Genomic DNA, 20,546 nt, shown 5'->3' with positions numbered 1-20,546 from the left:
ATGTAGTGCTGTGTAGTGCTGTGTAGTGCTGTGTAATGCTGTGTAGTGCTGTGTAGTGCTGTGTAGTGCTATGTAATGCTGTGTAGTGCTGTGTAATGCTGTGTAGTGCTGTGTAGTGCTATGTAGTGCTGTGTAGTGCTATGTAGTGCTGTGTAGTGCTGTGTAGTGCTATGTAGTGCTGTGTAGTGCTGTGTAGTGTTATGTAGTGCTATGTAGTGCTGTGTAGTGCTGTGTAATGCTGTGTAGTGTTATGTAGTGCTGTGTAGTGCTGTGTAGTGCTGTGTAGTGCTATGTAGTGCTGTGTAGTGCTATGTAGTGCTGTGTAGTGCTATGTAGTGCTATGTAGTGCTGTGTAGTGCTGTGTAGTGTTATGTAGTGCTGTGTAGTGCTGTGTAGTGCTGTGTAATGCTGTGTAGTGCTATGTAGTGCTGTGTAGTGCTGTGTAGTGCTATGTAGTGCTGTGTAGTACTGTGTAGTGTTATGTAGTGCTGTGTAGTGCTGTGTAGTGCTGTGTAGTGCTGTGTAATGCTGTGTAGTGCTATGTAGTGCTGTGTAGTGCTGTGTAGTGCTGTGTAGTGTTATGTAGTGCTGTGTAGTGCTGTGTAGTGCTGTGTAGTGCTGTGTAGTGCTATGTAGTGCTGTGTAGTGCTGTGTAGTGCTATGTAGTGTTATGTAGTGCTGTGTAGTACTGTGTAGTGTTATGTAGTGCTGTGTAGTACTGTGTAGTGTTATGTAGTGCTGTGTAGTGCTATGTAGTGCTATGTAGTGCTGTGTAATGCTGTGTTTTACTGTTGTCGTGTCTTTGGGCACCATTAACTGAAGACATGTTTATCAAAATAACTCCCTGTTATTATTATCACGCGATTAAACTGATTCATCATTTAACTGTAATTAACTAGGAGATCGGGGCACCAAGGAAAATATTCAGATTACAAAGTTATAATTTTCCTAATATAACTTTCCTATATTATAACATTATATATTATATTCTATCATAGTATAGGCCGATTATCTTCTGGTTTAAATGGTGTATTTTACCTCGCGTCCAGTCTCATTCCAAACATCGTAAATTGTTGTATCTGCACGAACCCAGTCTTCACTAAGTCATCCATACATCAACTGTCTTAAAATCATTTATTTACTAAACAAAGTAATTCACATAAAGTATACAAACAGTAATTATCGTCACAAAGAATTGGTAGAGTAATGTTCCCTAGTGGGCTAAACCGGCATGGCGGCTTGTTAAACCAACAAAGGGGGGGGGGCAGCTGAGAAGACCCTACAGAGTTGATAAATATTTGATATGCTAATCCTTTGCACATGAACGCTCACTCATTCGGGAACAATTGCAATCAATATATATTTACGCTCATTGTGTCGTCGGGATCCTTGTTGGAGAGTTTTGTCCGCGTTCTCTCTCTCTCGGTTAGAATGGATCTTTCAAAGCGACATTCATTAATGTCGTTATAGAATGGATGTTTCGTCGGTCTTCGCATTCAATGATACCAAATTGTAGCTGCAGACTAGTAATTAATATCAAAGACTTGTTCTTATTCTGTATCGATAGTTTAACCACGTGGTTAAAGTTCAGTAGAGGAATGTATGGTCAAACCTATTGAACGTAGAAAAAGGCTGTCTCATGACGCCAGGTCTTGTCTGTGTCCCTGGGGGCGTGCCGATGACTGAGTTAAGCTTTGAACAGAAATACAATTCTATCACATTAACATCAATACATAGCCTCTCAACATATTCCAAATAGCTTTAATCTTATTAAATCATTGTATACAACCATTTAGATGCAAGTCCCATAGCTGAGGCTATTATATAAACCTTAGTATGGTAATATGGCACTATTGTCTCGAATGAGTATCACAAAATTGTACCAAGCGGACCAGTTCGTAGCTGGATTCTTCACCGATCTTTTATACCTTCTCCAGAACATAAATGTCGTTCGGTTCCCCAATTCTGTGAGTTGGAAGAATTTCCTTTGTCTCTCTATGAAACCCCTCTCTGTCTCAATTGGGCCATGCGGCAGGGCATTCTCCTTTAGAATTTTACGACCCCTCTCACCACAGCAGCCTGGGTAGGGGGAGGTAGGTAGGGGAATGGTGCATAGAAAAGGCCTGGTGCAGAGGGACGGGGTTCAACTGTGTTCTCTGTACCCAGAGAGAGGGCAACGTCATGACACTGTGTAGTGCTATGTAGTACTGTGTAGTACTGTGTTGTAGTGCTATGTAGTACTGTGTTTTACTGTGTAGTACTGTGTTGTAGTGCTATGTAATGCTGTGTTGTAGTGCTATGTAGTACTGTGTTTTACTGTGTAGTGCTATGTAGTACTGTGTAGTACTGTGTTGTAGTGCTATGTAGTACTGTGTAGTACTGTGTTTTACTGTGTAGTGCTATGTAGTACTATGTAGTACTGTGTTGTAGTGCTATGTAATGCTGTGTTGTACTGCTATGTAGTACTGTGTTTTACTGTGTAGTGCTATGTAGTAATGTGTAGTACTGTGTTGTAGTAATATGTAGTACTGTGTTTTACTGTGTAGTGCTATGTAGTACTGTGTAGTACATTGTTGTAGTGCTATGTAATGCTGTGTTGTACTGCTATGTAGTACTGTGTTTTACTGTGTAGTGCTATGTAGTACTGTGTAGTACTTTGTTGTAGTGCTATGTAATGCTGTGTTGTACTGCTATGTATTACTGTGTTGCAGTACTGTGTTGAAGTTATGTGTTGTAGTGCTATGTGGTACTGTGTTGTAATACTGTGTTGTAGTTATGTGTTGTACTGTGTTGTAGTGCTATGTGGTACTGTGTTGTACTGTGTTGTAGTGCTATGTGGTACTGTGTTGTAATACTGTGTTGTAGTTATGTGTTGTACTGTGTTGTAGTACTATGTGGTACTGTCTTGTAGTACTGTGTTGTAGTTCTCTGTTGTATTGCTATGTGGTACTGTTCTATTGCTATGTAGTGCTATGTAGTCCTGTGTCGTACTGTGTTGTAGTGCTATGTAGTCCTGTGTTGTACTGTGTAGTGCTATGTAGTCCTGTGTTGTACTGTGTAGTGCTATGTAGCACTGTGTTGTTTAACTGTGTAGTGCTATGTCGTACTGTGTTGTAGTGCTATGTGGTACTGTGTTGTAGTACTGTGTTGTAGTTATGTGTTGTACTGTGTTGTAGTGCTATTTTGTAATGTGTTGTACTGTGTTGTAGTACTATTTTGTAATGTGTTGTACTGTGTTGTAGTACTGTGTTGTAATGTGTTGTACTCTGTTGTTGTACTATATTGTAATGTGTTGTAGTACTATTTTGTAATGTGTTGTACTGTGTTGGAGTACTATGTGGTACTGTGTTGTAGTACTGTGTTGTAGTTATGTGTTGTACTGTGTTGTAGTACTATGTGGTACTGTCTTGTTGTACTGTGTTGTAGTTCTCTGTTGTATTGCTATGTGGTACTGTTCTATTGCTATGTAGTGCTATGTAGTACTGTGTTGTACTGTGTAGTGCTATGTAGTACTGTGTAGTGCTGTGTAGTACTGTGTTGTACTGTGTACTTTGTTGTATTTCAGAAAAGCTGGACGAGATGTTGACTGGGTCCCAGGAGGTGATGATGAGAAAATGCCCCTTGGAGGCAGACTACAGAGCGGCCACCGTGAAGCAGCGGCCAACCAGCAGGCGGATTACTCAGCAAGAGATCAACGTCAGTCTGATGAGTCACTACTGATTCACTCAGTCACGATTTACTACTGATTCACTCAGTCACGATTTACTACTGATTCACTCAGTCACAATTTACTACTGATTCACTCAGTCACGATTTACTACTGATTCACTCAGTCACGATTTACTGCTGATTCACTCAGTCACGATTTACTGCTGATTCACTCAGTCACAATTTACTATTGATTCACTCAGTCACGATTTACTGCTGATTCACTCAGTCACGATTTACTGCTGATTCACTCAGTCACGATTTACTGCTGATTCACTCAGTCACGATTTACTGCTGGTTCACTCAGTCACGATTTACTACTGATTCACTCAGTCACAATTTACTACTGATTCACTCAGTCACAATTTACTACTGATTCACTCAGTCACCATTTACTACTGATTGACTCAGTCACAATTTACTACTGATTCACTCAGTCACAATTTACTACTGATTCACTCAGTCACAATTTACTACTGATTCACTCAGTCACAATTTACTGCTGATTCACTCAGTCACAATTTACTACTGATTCACTCAGTCACAATTTACTACTGATTCACTCAGTCACGATTTACTGCTGATTCACTCAGTCACAATTTACTACTGATTCACTCAGTCACGATTTACTACTGATTCACTCAGTCACAATTTACTACTGATTCACTCAGTCACGATTTACTGCTGATTCACTCAGTCACAATTTACTACTGATTCACTCAGTCACGATTTACTGCTGATTCACTCAGTCACGATTTACTACTGATTCACTCAGTCACAATTTACTACTGATTCACTCAGTCACGATTTACTGCTGATTCACTCAGTCACAATTTACTACTGATTCACTCAGTCACAATTTACTGCTGATTCACTCAGTCACAATTTACTACTGATTCACTCAGTCACAATTTACTACTGATTCACTCAGTCACAATTTACTGCTGGTTCACTCAGTCACGATTTACTGCTGATTCACTCAGTCACAATTTACTGCTGATTCACTCAGTCACAATTTACTACTGATTCACTCAGTCACAATTGACTACTGATTCACTCAGTCACGATTTACTGCTGATTCACTCAGTCACGATTTACTGCTGATTCACTCAGTCACAATTTACAGCTCATTCACTCAGTCACAATTTACTGCTGATTCACTCAGTCACGATTTACTGATGATTCACTCAGTCACAATTTACTGCTGATTCACTCAGTCACAATTGACTACTGATTCACTCAGTCACGATTTACTGCTGATTCACTAGTGGTTCAGACAGATGCTGTTTCTTTAAAATGCATGTGATCCCAGGCACACTCTCACTGTGTGTGGTGTGTGTTGCAGTCTTTGTTTGAGCGGCAGGGCCTGCCTGTTCCCCCAGGGGTTTCCCTGGGGCTGGAGAAAGCCACCATGCAGCTGCCTCGTGGAATGTCCCGGACCAAGTCCTTCGGTGAGACAATTACATTACTCTAGCTATTACCAGAATCCAGTGGCGAACCATGGCTATTGGACCAAGTCCTCCGGTGAGACAATTACATTACTCTAGCTATTACCAGAATCCAGTGGCGAACCATGGCTATTGGACCAAGTCCTTCGGTGAGACAATTACATTACTCTAGCTATTACCAGAATCCAGTGGCGAACCATGGCTATTGGACCCAGTCCTTCGGTGAGACAATTACATTACTCTAGCTATTACCAGAATCCAGTGGCGAACCATGGCTATTGGACCAAGTCCTTCGGTGAGACAATTACATTACTCTAGCTATTACCAGAATCCAGTGGCGAACCATGGCTATTGGACCAAGTCCTTCGGTGAGACAATTACATTACTCTAGCTATTACCAGAATCCAGTGGCGAACCATGGCTATTGGACCCAGTCCTTCGGTGAGACAATTACATTACTCTAGCTATTACCAGAATCCAGTGGCGAACCATGGCTATTGGACCAAGTCCTTCGGTGAGACAATTACATTACTCTAGCTATTACCAGAATCCAGTGGCGAACCATGGCTATTGGACCCAGTCCTTCGGTGAGACAATTACATTACTCTAGCTATTACCAGAATCCAGTGGCGAACCATGGCTATTGGACCCAGTCCTCCGGTGAGACAATTACATTACTCTAGCTATTACCAGAATCCAGTGGCGAACCATGGCTATTGGACCCAGTCCTTCGGTGAGACAATTACATTACTCTAGCTATTACCAGAATCCAGTGGCGAACCATGGCTATTGGACCCAGTCCTTCGGTGAGACAATTACATTACTCTAGCTATTACCAGAATCCAGTGGCGAACCATGGCTATTGGACCCAGTCCTTCGGTGAGACAATTACATTACTCTAGCTATTACCAGAATCCAGTGGCGAACCATGGCTATTGGACCCAGTCCTTCGGTGAGACAATTACATTACTCTAGCTATTACCAGAATCCAGTGGCGAACCATGGCTATTGGACCAAGTCCTTCGGTGAGACAATTACATTACTCTAGCTATTACCAGAATCCAGTGGCGAACCATGGCTATTGGACCCAGTCCTTCGGTGAGACAATTACATTACTCTAGCTATTACCAGAATCCAGTGGCGAACCATGGCTATTGGACCCAGTCCTTCGGTGAGACAATTACATTACTCTAGCTATTACCAGAATCCAGTGGCGAACCATGGCTATTGGACCCAGTCCTTCGGTGAGACAATTACATTACTCTAGCTATTACCAGAATCCAGTGGCGAACCATGGCTATTGGACCCAGTCCTTCGGTGAGACAATTACATTACTCTAGCTATTACCAGAATCCAGTGGCGAACCATGGCTATTGGACCCAGTCCTTCGGTGAGACAATTACATTACTCTAGCTATTACCAGAATCCAGTGGCGAACCATGGCTATTGGACCAAGTCCTTCGGTGAGACAATTACATTACTCTAGCTATTACCAGAATCCAGTGGCGAACCATGGCTATTGGACCAAGTCCTTCGGTGAGACAATTACATTACTCTAGCTATTACCAGAATCCAGTGGCGAACCATGGCTATTGGACCCAGTCCTTCGGTGAGACAATTACATTACTCTAGCTATTACCAGAATCCAGTGGCGAACCATGGCTATTGGACCAAGTCCTTCGGTGAGACAATTACATTACTCTAGCTATTACCAGAATCCAGTGGCGAACCATGGCTATTGGACCAAGTCCTTCGGTGAGACAATTACATTACTCTAGCTATTACCAGAATCCAGTGGCGAACCATGGCTATTGGACCAAGTCCTTCGGTGAGACAATTACATTACTCTAGCTATTACCAGAATCCAGTGGCGAACCATGGCTATTGGACCCAGTCCTCCGGTGAGACAATTACATTACTCTAGCTATTACCAGAATCCAGTGGCGAACCATGGCTATTGGACCAAGTCCTCCGGTGAGACAATTACATTACTCTAGCTATTACCAGAATCCAGTGGCGAACCATGGCTATTGGACCAAGTCCTTCGGTGAGACAATTACATTACTCTAGCTATTACCAGAATCCAGTGGCGAACCATGGCTATTGGACCCAGTCCTTCGGTGAGACAATTACATTACTCTAGCTATTACCAGAATCCAGTGGCGAACCATGGCTATTGGACCAAGTCCTTCGGTGAGACAATTACATTACTCTAGCTATTACCAGAATCCAGTGGCGAACCATGGCTATTGGACCCAGTCCTTCGGTGAGACAATTACATTACTCTAGCTATTACCAGAATCCAGTGGCGAACCATGGCTATTGGACCAAGTCCTTCGGTGAGACAATTACATTACTCTAGCTATTACCAGAATCCAGTGGCGAACCATGGCTACTGGACCCAGTCCTTCGGTGAGACAATTACATTACTCTAGCTATTACCAGAATCCAGTGGCGAACCATGGCTATTGGACCAAGTCCTTCGGTGAGACAATTACATTACTCTAGCTATTACCAGAATCCAGTGGCGAACCATGGCTATTGGACCCAGTCCTTCGGTGAGACAATTACATTACTCTAGCTATTACCAGAATCCAGTGGCGAACCATGGCTATTGGACCAAGTCCTTCGGTGAGACAATTACATTACTCTAGCTATTACCAGAATCCAGTGGCGAACCATGGCTATTGGACCCAGTCCTTCGGTGAGACAATTACATTACTGTAGCTATTACCAGAATCCAGTGGCGAACCATGGCTATTGGACCAAGTCCTTCGGTGAGACAATTACATTACTCTAGCTATTACCAGAATCCAGTGGCGAACCATGGCTATTGGACCAAGTCCTTCGGTGAGACAATTACATTACTCTAGCTATTACCAGAATCCAGTGGCGAACCATGGCTATTGGACCCAGTCCTTCGGTGAGACAATTACATTACTCTAGCTATTACCAGAATCCAGTGGCGAACCATGGCTATTGGACCAAGTCCTTCGGTGAGACAATTACATTACTCTAGCTATTACCAGAATCCAGTGGCGAACCATGGCTATTGGACCAAGTCCTTCGGTGAGACAATTACATTACTCTAGCTATTACCAGAATCCAGTGGCGAACCATGGCTATTGGACCCAGTCCTTCGGTGAGACAATTACATTACTCTAGCTATTACCAGAATCCAGTGGCGAACCATGGCTATTGGACCAAGTCCTTCGGTGAGACAATTACATTACTCTAGCTATTACCAGAATCCAGTGGCGAACCATGGCTATTGGACCAAGTCCTTCGGTGAGACAATTACATTACTCTAGCTATTACCAGAATCCAGTGGCGAACCATGGCTATTGGACCCAGTCCTTCGGTGAGACATTTACATTACTCTAGCTATTACCAGAATCCAGTGGCGAACCATGGCTATTGGACCAAGTCCTTCGGTGAGACAATTACATTACTCTAGCTATTACCAGAATCCAGTGGCGAACCATGGCTATTGGACCAAGTCCTTCGGTGAGACAATTACATTACTCTAGCTATTACCAGAATCCAGTGGCGAACCATGGCTATTGGACCAAGTCCTTCGGTGAGACAATTACATTACTCTAGCTATTACCAGAATCCAGTGGCGAACCATGGCTATTGGACCAAGTCGTTGTGTTAATGAATCCACCTGGATGAAACAGGCCTGAGGCTGAGCCATGCAACGGGCTGCCACTCACACAGATACTATTACCATTAACAACAACCAGACTGATAAGGCCTGAGGCTGAGCCATGCAACGGGCTGCCACTCACACAGATACTATTACCATTAACAACAACCAGACTGATAAGGCCTGAGGCTGAGCCATGCAACGGGCTGCCACTCACACAGATACTATTACCATTAACAACAACCAGACTGATAAGGCCTGAGGCTGAGCCATGCAACGGGCTGCCACTCACACAGATACTATTACCATTAACAACAACCAGACTGATAAGGCCTGAGGCTGAGCCATGCAACGGGCTGCCACTCACACAGATACTATTACCATTAACAACAACCAGACTGATAAGGCCTGAGGCTGAGCCATGCAACGGGCTGCCACTCACACAGATACTATTACCATTAACAACAACCAGACTGATAAGGCCTGAGGCTGAGCCATGCAACGGGCTGCCACTCACACAGATACTATTACCATTAACAACAACCAGACTGATAAGGCCTGAGGCTGAGCCATGCAACGGGCTGCCACTCACACAGATACTATTACCATTAACAACAACCAGACTGATAAGGCCTGAGGCTGAGCCATGCAACGGGCTGCCACTCACACAGATACTATTACCATTAACAACAACCAGACTGATAAGGCCTGAGGCTGAGCCATGCAACGGGCTGCCACTCACACAGATACTATTACCATTAACAACAACCAGACTGATAAGGCCTGAGGCTGAGCCATGCAACGGGCTGCCACTCACACAGATACTATTACCATTAACAACAACCAGACTGATAAGGCCTGAGGCTGAGCCATGCAACGGGCTGCCACTCACACATGATAAGTCGACAACCCGTCCCTCCCCCCATTTAGAGGGTTATAATATCCCAGACCCCCCCAGGTTAGGGTTATAATATCCCAGACCCCCCAGGTTAGGGTTATAATATCCCAGCCCCCCCCAGGTTAGGGTTATAATATCCCAGTCCCCCCAGGTTAGGGTTATAATATCCCAGTCCCCCCAGGTTAGGGTTATAATATCCCAGTGCCCCCAGGTTAGGGTTATAATATCCCAGTCCCCCCAGGTTAGGGTTAGGGTTATAACATCCCAGTCCCCCCCAGGTTAGGGTTATAATATCCCAGTCCCCCCCAGGTTAGGGTTATAATATCCCAGCCCCCCCAGGTTAGGGTTATAATATCCCAGTCCCCCCAGGTTAGGGTTATAATATCCCAGACCCCCCCAGGTTAGGGTTATAATATCCCAGTCCCCCCCCAGGTTAGGGTTATAATATCCCAGTCCCCCCAGGTTAGGGTTAGGGTTATAATATCCCAGACCCCCCAGGTTAGGGTTATAATATCCCAGTCCCCCCCAGGTTAGGGTTATAATATCCCAGTCCCCCCAGGTTAGGGTTAGGGTTATAATATCCCAGACCCCCCAGGTTAGGGTTATAATATCCCAGTCCCCCCAGGTTAGGGTTATAATATCCCAGTCCCCCCAGGTTAGGGTTATAATATCCCAGTTCCCCCAGGTTAGGGTTATAATATCCCAGTCCCCCCCCAGGTTAGGGTTATAATGTCCCAGTCCCCCCAGGTTAGGGTTATAATATCCCAGTCCCCCCCAGGTTAGGGTTATAATATCCCAGTCCCCCCAGGTTAGGGTTATAATATCCCAGTCCCCCCAGGTTAGGGTTATAATATCCCAGTCCCCCCCAGGTTAGGGTTATGATATCCCAGTCCCCCCAGGTTAGGGTTATAATATCCCAGTCCCCCCCAGGTTAGGGTTATAATATCCCAGACCCCCCCTGGTTAGGGTTATAATATCCCAGTCCCCCCAGGTTAGGGTTATAATATCCCAGTCCCCCCAGGTTAGGGTTATAATATCCCAGACCCCCCCAGGTTAGGGTTATAATATCCCAGTCCCCCCCCAGGTTAGGGTTATAATATCCCAGTCCCCCCCCAGGTTAGGGTTATAATATCCCAGTCCCCCCAGGTTAGGGTTATAATATCCCAGTCCCCCCCAGGTTAGGGTTATAATATCCCAGTCCCCCCAGGTTAGGGTTATAATATCCCAGTCCCCCCAGGTTAGGGTTATAATATCCCAGTCCCCCCCAGGTTAGGGTTATGATATCCCAGTCCCCCCCAGGTTAGGGTTAGGGTTATAATATCCCAGTCCCCCCCAGGTTAGGGTTATAATATCCCAGTCCCCCCCAGGTTAGGGTTATGATATCCCAGTCCCCCCAGGTTAGGGTTAGGGTTATAACATCCCAGCCCCCCCAGGTTAGGGTTATAATATCCCAGTCCCCCCAGGTTAGGGTTATAATATCCCAGTCCCCCCCCAGGTTAGGGTTATAATATCCCAGTCCCCCCCCAGGTTAGGGTTATAATATCCCAGTCCCCCCAGGTTAGGGTTATAATATCCCAGTCCCCCCAGGTTAGGGTTATAATATCCCAGTCCCCCCCAGGTTAGGGTTATGATATCCCAGTCCCCCCCAGGTTAGGGTTAGGGTTATAATATCCCAGTCCCCCCAGGTTAGGGTTATAATATCCCAGTCCCCCCCAGGTTAGGGTTATGATATCCCAGTCCCCCCAGGTTAGGGTTATAATATCCCAGTCCCCCCCAGGTTAGGGTTATAATATCCCAGACCCCCCCTGGTTAGGGTTATAATATCCCAGTCCCCCCAGGTTAGGGTTATAATATCCCAGTCCCCCCAGGTTAGGGTTATAATATCCCAGTCCCCCCAGGTTAGGGTTATAATATCCCAGTTCCCCCCAGGTTAGGGTTAGGGTTATAATATCCCAGTCCCCCCCAGGTTAGGGTTATAATATCCCCGTCTCTCCCCTGCAGGTGCACCAGAGGATGACAGGATCTCTGCTCTGATTGGAGAGCATCGGTTTCCAAGGAGCTCTTCGATGACTGATGGCTTCATACCTCCTCCTCCCCAGACTGCCCCCCCTCCTCCCCCTTCCCACTACTTCCTGGACTCTGGCCCGCCGCCGGCCTTCTGCCCTCCACCTCCCCCGCAGCGAGCAGCCGATCAATCACACTCCAGCTTCAAGCCGGGGGCGGAACCTAGGCTGCACGAGGTCTGTGATTCGCCAACGTCTCGGAGCCATGCAGAGCGGCAGAGGAAAGCTCGCTCCATGATCATCCTGCAGGACTCACCTGTACCAGGCTATCTACCTGCAGAGTCTGCCCCCCTAGGCCGACCTGCTGGGGCTACAGCAGGGCTGGGCCTGTCCCGGCCCAGCCCTGCTGCCTCACCCAACCCCCTCTCCAGAATCAGCCCTGCCCCCAGCCCCCTCTCCAGAACCAGCCCTGCCCCCAGCCCCAGCCCCCTCTCCAGAACCAGCCCTGCCCCCAGCCCTAACCCTCCAGGGGAGCGCAGCAGCAACAGGAGGCGTGGCCGACCAGTAGAGAACCCGTATGCCAACGTGGGTCAGCTGCCTGCCCCCCCCAGCAAGCCTCAGCGTCGCAAGTCTCCGCTCCTCAAACAGTTGCAGGTGGAGGAGGGGCCTAGCAGGGCAGAGCTATACCAGCAGCAGGTGCTCACTGAGCGTGCTCAGATACGGGTCACGCCCCCTCAGGGCCGTAGGTCCTCCTTCTTCCTGTCTGTGGAGGGAGGGGGTTCAGAGCCCCCTCCCATCCTACTGACCCAGTCCCACTCTGTAGATGACCTGGGCGAGCTGCCCCCCCCCATCCCCGTCCTCTCCCCCTCCTCCTCCCCCCACTCCACCTTTCTCCACCCACTGACAGGCAAGCCTCTGGACCCCTCCTCCCCCCTCGCCCTGGCCCTCGCTGCCCGCGAACGAGCCCTCACTGCACGCACTCCCAGCCCTGAACCCAGAACCAAACACGCACACTCACCTAGCCCCGAGCCCAGGCCCAAACACGCACACTCCCCTAGCCCCGAGCCCAGGCCCAAACGAAGCCCTCCTCCCCTGACCAGCCCTGAGCTCCGACACAAACGTATCAACCCACCCATATTCCTTGACGGACAGCTGGAGCGGCCAGTCGTAGAGCGGCCAGAGACAGAAGGCGGAGTCACATCTCCTGCTGTGCCCTCCCCCGAGCGTTGGCAGGCTATGCCCCTCCCTCCCATCAGTCAGGTGACCATCAATATAACCAATGAAAGCCAGCCGGCAGGACGGGGTCTGGGGGAAGAGCTGATTGAGGCGTTGCATGGACAATTACAGAGGAGGAGAAGTCTGACCGTTGGCAGCTCAGAGGAGGAGGGCGGGCCTTATACAGTAACCCAGGACCAATCAGAGAGGAGAAAGAGTCTGGAGGGCGGGCCTTACACGGTGACCCTGCCCCCTGCACTGCTGTCATCCAGTGATGAGGAGACGAGGGAGGAGCTTCGTAAGATTGGTCTGGTGTCTCCTCCCTTGGTGTTTGCCACGCCCCCCTCCCCCACCCAGCCCCCCTCCTCCCTCAGCCTGTCACCACGGAGACCCCAGGCAGGTGAGAGCGGGGGAGGAGGGGAGTCAGCTCCAGACTCAGGGGTGGAGGAGGGAGACCCTCACATAGAGAACACCTTATCCCCCAGCAGCACCCCGGCCCCCAGCCTGCCCCCCACCCTGCCCTCCCCAGAAGCCCCCCAGCCTTTCCCTGCCACCCAGAAAACCCTGCCCTCCTCCACCTCAGACCCCCAGAGCCTGAAGCCCAGGCTGCGTTCTCCCCTGGGCCGTGGGCGCTCTGCTCTCAGGGATCCTCTACTGAAACAGTCTTCAGACAGCGATCTGCTTCCATCTGGCTGTGGACCTGGACGCCCACCACCCTACCTCTTCCAGGTAACCCTGACCCACCCTACCTCTTCCAGGTAACCCTGACCCACCCTACCTCTTCCAGGTAACCCTGACCCACCCTACCTCTTCCAGGTAACCCTGACCTAACCCACCCTACCTCTTCCAGGTAACCCTGACCCACCCTACCTCTTCCAGGTAACCCTGACCCACCCTACCTCTTCCAGGTAACCCTGACCCACCCTACCTCTTCCAGGTAACCCTGACCTAACCCACCCTACCTCTTCCAGGTAACCCTGACCCACCCTGCCTCTTCCAGGTAACCCTGACCCACCCTACCTCTTCCAGGTAACCCTGACCCACCCTACCTCTTCCAGGTAACCCTGACCTAACCCACCCTACCTCTTCCAGGTAACCCTGACCTAACCCACCCTACCTCTTCCAGGTAACCCTGACCCACCCTACCTCTTCCAGGTAACCCTGACCCACCCTACCTCTTCCAGGTAACCCTGACCTAACCCACCCTACCTCTTCCAGGTAACCCTGACCCACCCTACCTCTTCCAGGTAACCCTGACCTAACCCACCCTACCTCTTCCAGGTAACCCTGACCTAACCCACCCTACCTCTTCCAGGTAACCCTGACCTAACCCACCCTACCTCTTCCAGGTAACCCTGACCCACCCTACCTCTTCCAGGTAACCCTGACCCACCCTACCTCTTCCAGGTAACCCTGACCTAACCCACCCTACCTCTTCCAGGTAACCCTGACCTAACCCACCCTACCTTTTCCAGGTAACCCTGACCTAACCCACCCTACCTCTTCCAGGTAACCCTGACCCACCCTACCTCTTCCAGGTAACCCTGACCCACCCTACCTCTTCCAGGTAACCCTGACCCACCCTACCTCTTCCAGGTAACCCTGACCTAACCCACCCTACCTCTTCCAGGTAACCCTGACCTAACCCACCCTACCTTTTCCAGGTAACCCTGACCTAACCCACCCTACCTCTTCCAGGTAACCCTGACCCACCCTACCTCTTCCAGGTAACCCTGACCCACCCTACCTCTTCCAGGTAACCCTGACCCACCCTACCTCTTCCAGGTAACCCTGACCCACCCTGATACCTCTTCCAGGTAACTGACCCCGACATTTACATTTTACATTCGAGTTATTTAGCAGACACACTTGTCCAGAGTGACTTACAGTTAGTGCATTCATCCGAAGATAGCTAGGTGGGACAACCACATATCACAGGCATAGAAAGAAAATGTTTACTCAATAAGTTAGCTATCAGCAAAGTCAGCTAGAAGGAGTCAAGTGCAAGTATGGGGGGGGGGGGTCGAGGGTTAGGGTTAGGGTTAGATTATATAAGATACTCTTTGAAGAGGTAGATTTCAGGGGCTTTCGGAAGATGGGCAGGGACTCTGCTGTCCTAGCTTCAGGGGGAAGCTGGTTCCACCATTGGGGTGCCAGGACAGACTAGAGCTTGGACTGGGCTGAGTTGACATTGTGGTGCCAGGACAGAGAAGAGCTGGGACTGGGCTGAGTGGACATTGGTGTGCCAGGACAGAGAAGAGCTGGGACTGGGCTGAGCGGACATTGGGGTGCCAGGACAGAGAAGAGCTGGGACTGGGCTGAGTGGACATTGGGGTGCCAGGACAGAGAAGAGCTGGGACTGGGCTGAGCGGGAGAGGCCCTCCCATAGGGGTCGGAGGGCCAAGAGACCTGAGGTGGCAGAACGGAGTGTTCGAGTTGCCTAGTTAAATAAAAAAATTATCGATAATGTCAAAAGCCGCACTGAAGTCTAACAAAACAGCTCAAAGTTTACTAAGGGTTGATTGGTCGGCTATTTGAGCCGTAAAGGGGGCTTTACTATTCTTGGGTGTCACGATTCTCTAAGACAGAACCCAGAAGCAGACCAGGACAAGGTGAGTAAAATGAAGGTGAGTATTTATTGGTAGTCTTGATGTGTAATTTGAGTGATCCAGGAGACGGAGCGGCAGCGGAGGTGAGTTGATGAGAGTAAATGGGTTGATCCAATGAAGTCACTGTATCCACCGACGGCCAGGCAAGGGAGTTGAATGTTCCGGGAGAATGACTGTAGACAGAGTAAACGGGAGTGAGTAACCAGTAACAAGCACAAAACAACAAAACAAGCTCAGGAAACATGAGGCTGATACGCTGGCACAACATACTGTTCGTTGCTAACAATCCGGCAGGGAATGGATGTCAGCTCAGGGTTTAAGAAGAGGTGAAGCTCAGGACCAGGTGTGCAGAAGGTTGATGAGATGCAAGTGCGGGTAATAACTAGATCTCCCGCCTAACCTCGTTGCCTGGCAACCAGACAGGGTGCGTTCAGGAACCTTAGACAACACTCAAACAAAAACAGTCATCTCAGGCAGAAACAGACTCAGGAAGCGGGATTCCTGACAGTACCCCTCCTCCGACGAACGCCACCGGGCGGACAACCCGGAGCGCCAGGATGGAGGCGGTAGAAGTCAGTAAGGAGAGTATTGTCCAGGATTTGACGCTGAGGAATCCAACTCCTCTCCTCAGGACCATACCCCTCCCAGTCCACGAGATACTGAAAACCCCGACCCCGCCGTCTGGCATCCATAATGCGGCGCACCATGTAGACTGGACCCCCTCCGATCATCCGAGGCGGAGGAGGAGGAGGCGGAGGGGGTAGCAAAGGACTGAGGTGCACAGGCTTGAGGCAGGAGACATGAAAGGTGGGGTGGACTCTGAGAGTTCTAGGCAACTTAACCTCTTGGGGCTAGGTGGGACGCTAGCGTGGCACCCGTGGTGCACTCCATCAACAGCAGGTGCATTTCAAGAGCGGCAAATTTGAATCCAAATAAATGTCAAAATTCAAATTTTTCAAAAATACAACTATGTTACACCATTTGAAAGATAAACATCTCCTTAATCTAACCACGTTTTACGATTTCAAAAAGGTTTTACGGCGAAAGCATAAATTTAGAGTATGTTAGGACAGTACATTTACAAGAGTTGTGTGTAATGTTTTGTCAAGTCAAAGACAGGGTCACCAAAACCATAAAACCAGCTAAAATGATGCACTAACCTTTTACAATCTCCATCAGATGACACTCCTAGGACATTATGTTAGACAATGCATGCATTTTTAGTTCTATCAAGTTCATATTTATATCCAAAAACAGCGTTTTACTATGGCATTGATGTTGAGGAAATCGTTTCCCTCCAATAACCGGCAGTCAAGTCAGCGTAACAAATTAAATAATTAAAATTAGAAAACATTGGTAAAATATTATATTGTCATTTAAAGAATTATAGATTTACATCTCTTGAACGCAATCAACTTGCCAGATTTAAAAATAACCTTACTGGGAAATCACACTTTGCAATAATCTGAGCACTGCGCCCAGAAAAATACGCGTTGCGATACAGACTAGACGTCATGTTGGGGAGATCTAAAATCGAAAATACTATGTAAATAATCCATTACCTTTGATTCTCTTCATCAGATGTCACTTCCAGGTATCACAGGTCCATAACGAATGTAGTTTTGTTCAAAAAAGCTCATCATTTATGTCCAAAAATCTCCGTCTCGTTAGCACATGATGTAAGCCAGCCGGACTTCTCGTCATGAACGAGGGGAAAAAATATATTTCCGTTCGTTCAAACATGTCAAACGTTGTATAGCATAAATCATTAGGGCCTTTTTTAACCAGAACATGAATAATATTCAAGGTGGACGAATGCATACTCTTTTATAACGTATTGGAACGAGGGTACCCAACATGAACTCGCGCGCAAGGTGTCTAATGGGCCATCATCGTTCCATGGCTCTTGTTCGGTCAGATCTCCCTCCAGAAGACTCAAAACACTTTGTAAAGGCTGGTGACATCTAGTGGAAGCAATAGGAAGTGCCAAAATATTCCTAAACCCCTGTGTTTTTCAATGGGATAGGTTTAAAGTCAATACAACACATCAGGTATCCACTTCCTGTCAGAAAATGTCTCAGGGTTTTGCCTGCCAAATGAGTTCTGTTATACTCACAGACACCATTCAAACAGTTTTGGAAACTTTAGAGTGTTTTCTATCCATATATAATAAGTATATGCATATTCTAGTTACTGGGTAGGATTAGTAACCAGATTAAATCGGGTACATTTTTTTTATCCAGACGTGCAAATGCTGCCCCCTAGACCCAACAGGTTAAGTCGAACCACAATGGGATTAATCACTCTCTCCACCACAAACGGACCAATGAATTTAGGTGACAGTTTCCTTGATTCCGTCCGCAGAGGAAGATCCCGTGTAGCCAACCATACCTTATCTCCAATAGCATAAACTGGAGCTGGAATCCGGCGCCAATTCGCCTGGAGCTGATAACGGTCAGAAACTCTAAGGAGAGCCTTTCTGGCCCTATGCCAGGTCCGGTGGCAATGACGAATGTGGGCCTGGACCGAGGGTACCGCGAGATCCTTCTCCTGAGAAGGAAACAAGGGAGGTTGGTAACCGTACAGGCACTTGAAGGGAGACATCCCAGTAGCAGATGTAGGGAGAGTATTATGGGCATACTCGACCCACGGCAACTGAGAGGCCCAAGAGGCGGGGTTGGAGGAGACAAGGCAGCGCAGCATGGATTCCATCTTCTGGTTGGCTCTCTCCGCCTGACCATTAGATTGGGGGTGAAATCCAGATGTCAGACTGACTGTAGCTCCAATGGCCAAACAGAATGATTTCCAGACAGCAGAGGTAAACTGAGGACCACGGTCGGAAACAATGTCACTGGGCAACCCGTGGACCCTGAAAACCTCCCTAACCAGGATCTCGGACGTCTCGGAGGCAGAGGGAAGCTTGAAGATGGGTACAAAGTGGGCAAACTTGCTGAATCTGACCACAATAGTCAGAATGACCGTGTTCCCGTCAGAAGAGGGCAATCCCTTAACAAAGTCCAGAGCCAGATGTGACCATGGTCGCCGGGGAATAGGTAGGGGGTGAAGAAGTCCAGAACTGGCCCGATTGGCACTCTTATTTTGTGCACATATTGGGCATGCAGCAACAAACCTCCGGGTATCTTCTCCCATGGCAGGCCACCAAAATTGTCTGCGTAGTAACGTCTTCGTCCGAGCCACACCAGGGTGAGAAGCCATCTTACTGGCGTGGGGCCATTGGAGGACAGCAGACCGGACAGACTCAGGCACAAACAACCAACCGGGTGGACCGTTACCGGGACCGGGCTGCGTCCGAAGGGCTGCCAGAACCTCCTCCTCAATCCTCCATGTGCCAGCTCCCACGACGAAGTTCTGGGGAAGAATCGTCTCGGTCTTGGCCCCACTCTCCTCCGTCTTGGAGAACATCCGGGACAAGGCGTCCGCCTTGCCGTTCTTAGATCCAGGTCGGAATGTCAGGGAAAAATTAAAACGTCCAAAAAACAAAGCCCACCTGGCCTGACGCGAGTTGAGACGTCTAGCCGATTGCACGTACGCTAGATTCTTGTGGTCAGTCCAGACAATAAACGGTTGCTCCGCTCCCTCCAACCAGTGGCGCCACTCCTCCAAGGCCAGTTTCACTGCAAGAAGCTCCCGGTTACCCACATCGTAATTCCTCTCCGCCGACGACAGACGACGAGAGTAGAAAGCGCAGGGATGGAGTTTGCCGTCAGTGGAGCTTCGCTGGGACAGGATGGCGCCAACCCCCACATCAGACGCGTCCACTTCCATGACAAACTGTCGGGCAGCGTCAGGTTGAGAGAGAATCGGGGCATTGGTGAATCGACTCTTCAGTTCCAGAAACGCACAATCTGCCTCCGGATTCCAACTGAAGGTCCTGGTGCTAGAAGTCAGAGCAGTTAATGGAGCGGCCACACGGCTGTAGTCTCGGATAAACCGACCATAGAAATTCGCAAACCCCAGAAACCTCTGGAGCTGCAATCTCGTATCAGGCTGGGCCCAATCCAGAACTGCCCTAACTTTCTCTTGGTCCATCTTTATCTCTCCCCGGGAGATGATGTACCCGAGGAAGGATGTAGTGTGGGCGTGAAAGTCACACTTCTCGGCCTTCACAAACAGGCGGTTCTCCAGCAATCGCTGCAGAACCTGCTTGACATGCTGGATGTGGCTGGAATGCTCCGTGGAAAAAATCTAAATGTCATCCAGGTAAACGAACACGAACAGACCGATCATATCTCTCAATACGTCATTAACCATGCTCTGGAACACTGCAGAAGCATTGGTCAATCCAAACAGCATCACCAGATATTCGAAATGACCCATCGGTGTATTGAAACCAGTCAACCACTCGTCCCCCTCTCTGATCTGGACCAGATGATACGCATTGCGTAGGTCAATTTTAGTAAACACCGTAGCACCCTGTAAAGAATCGAAAGCAGAGTTCATCAAAGGCAGGGGATACTTGTTCTTAACCGTAATATCATTCAACCCCCGGTAATCAATACACGGTCGAAGAGAACCATCCTTCTTACTCACAAAAAAGAATCCTGCCCCCAGTGGTGAAGACGAGGGACGAATGAGACCAGCAGCTAGAGACTCCTTTATGTAGGTCTCCAAAGCCTCCCGTTCAGGTCGAGAGATGCTGTATAATCGTCCCTTGGGATAGACAGCTCCAGGAAACAGGTTAATGGTACAATCATACGGTCGGTGGGGAGGAAGTGACAGAGCCTTCTGCTTACTGAACACCTCACCCAATTCGTGATAAGTTTCAGGAACCAGGGACAATTCAGGGGAGTTAGAACCACTGACCTTACTGGGAACAGGCCGTCCTCAGACAGTTAGCATGGCATTCAGTGCTCCAGCTAGTTACCTTGCCGGTCACGCAATCGAATGTGGGATTGTGTTTTCTCAGCCAGGGGTGTCCAAGAACCAGAGGAACATGGGAAGAAGGCAAAATGAAGAAGGATATAACCTCTGAATGATTCCCTGACAACAACAACA

General features: G+C 48.3%; 1 protein-coding gene across 3 annotated transcripts in view; it reads left to right on the top strand.

The window, feature by feature from the left end:
• LOC106594232 (SH3 and multiple ankyrin repeat domains protein 3) overlaps window positions 1–20,546 on the top strand; it is a 158,064-nt gene that overhangs the window by 105,645 nt on the left and 31,873 nt on the right. For all 3 annotated transcript variants that reach the window (XM_082972589.1, XM_082972590.1, XM_082972591.1), the window contains 3 exons: window positions 3,566–3,696; window positions 5,054–5,159; window positions 11,705–13,650. In XM_082972589.1, the coding sequence (XP_082828715.1) occupies window positions 3,566–3,696; window positions 5,054–5,159; window positions 11,705–13,650 (2,183 nt within the window). The remainder of the gene's footprint in view (window positions 1–3,565; window positions 3,697–5,053; window positions 5,160–11,704; window positions 13,651–20,546) is intronic.

Source organism: Salmo salar, unplaced genomic scaffold (assembly GCF_965601325.2).
Source record: "Salmo salar unplaced genomic scaffold, fSalSal1 ptg000784l, whole genome shotgun sequence".
Lineage (NCBI taxonomy): Eukaryota > Metazoa > Chordata > Actinopteri > Salmoniformes > Salmonidae > Salmo > Salmo salar.
This window is presented reverse-complemented; position numbering and strand designations above follow the sequence as displayed.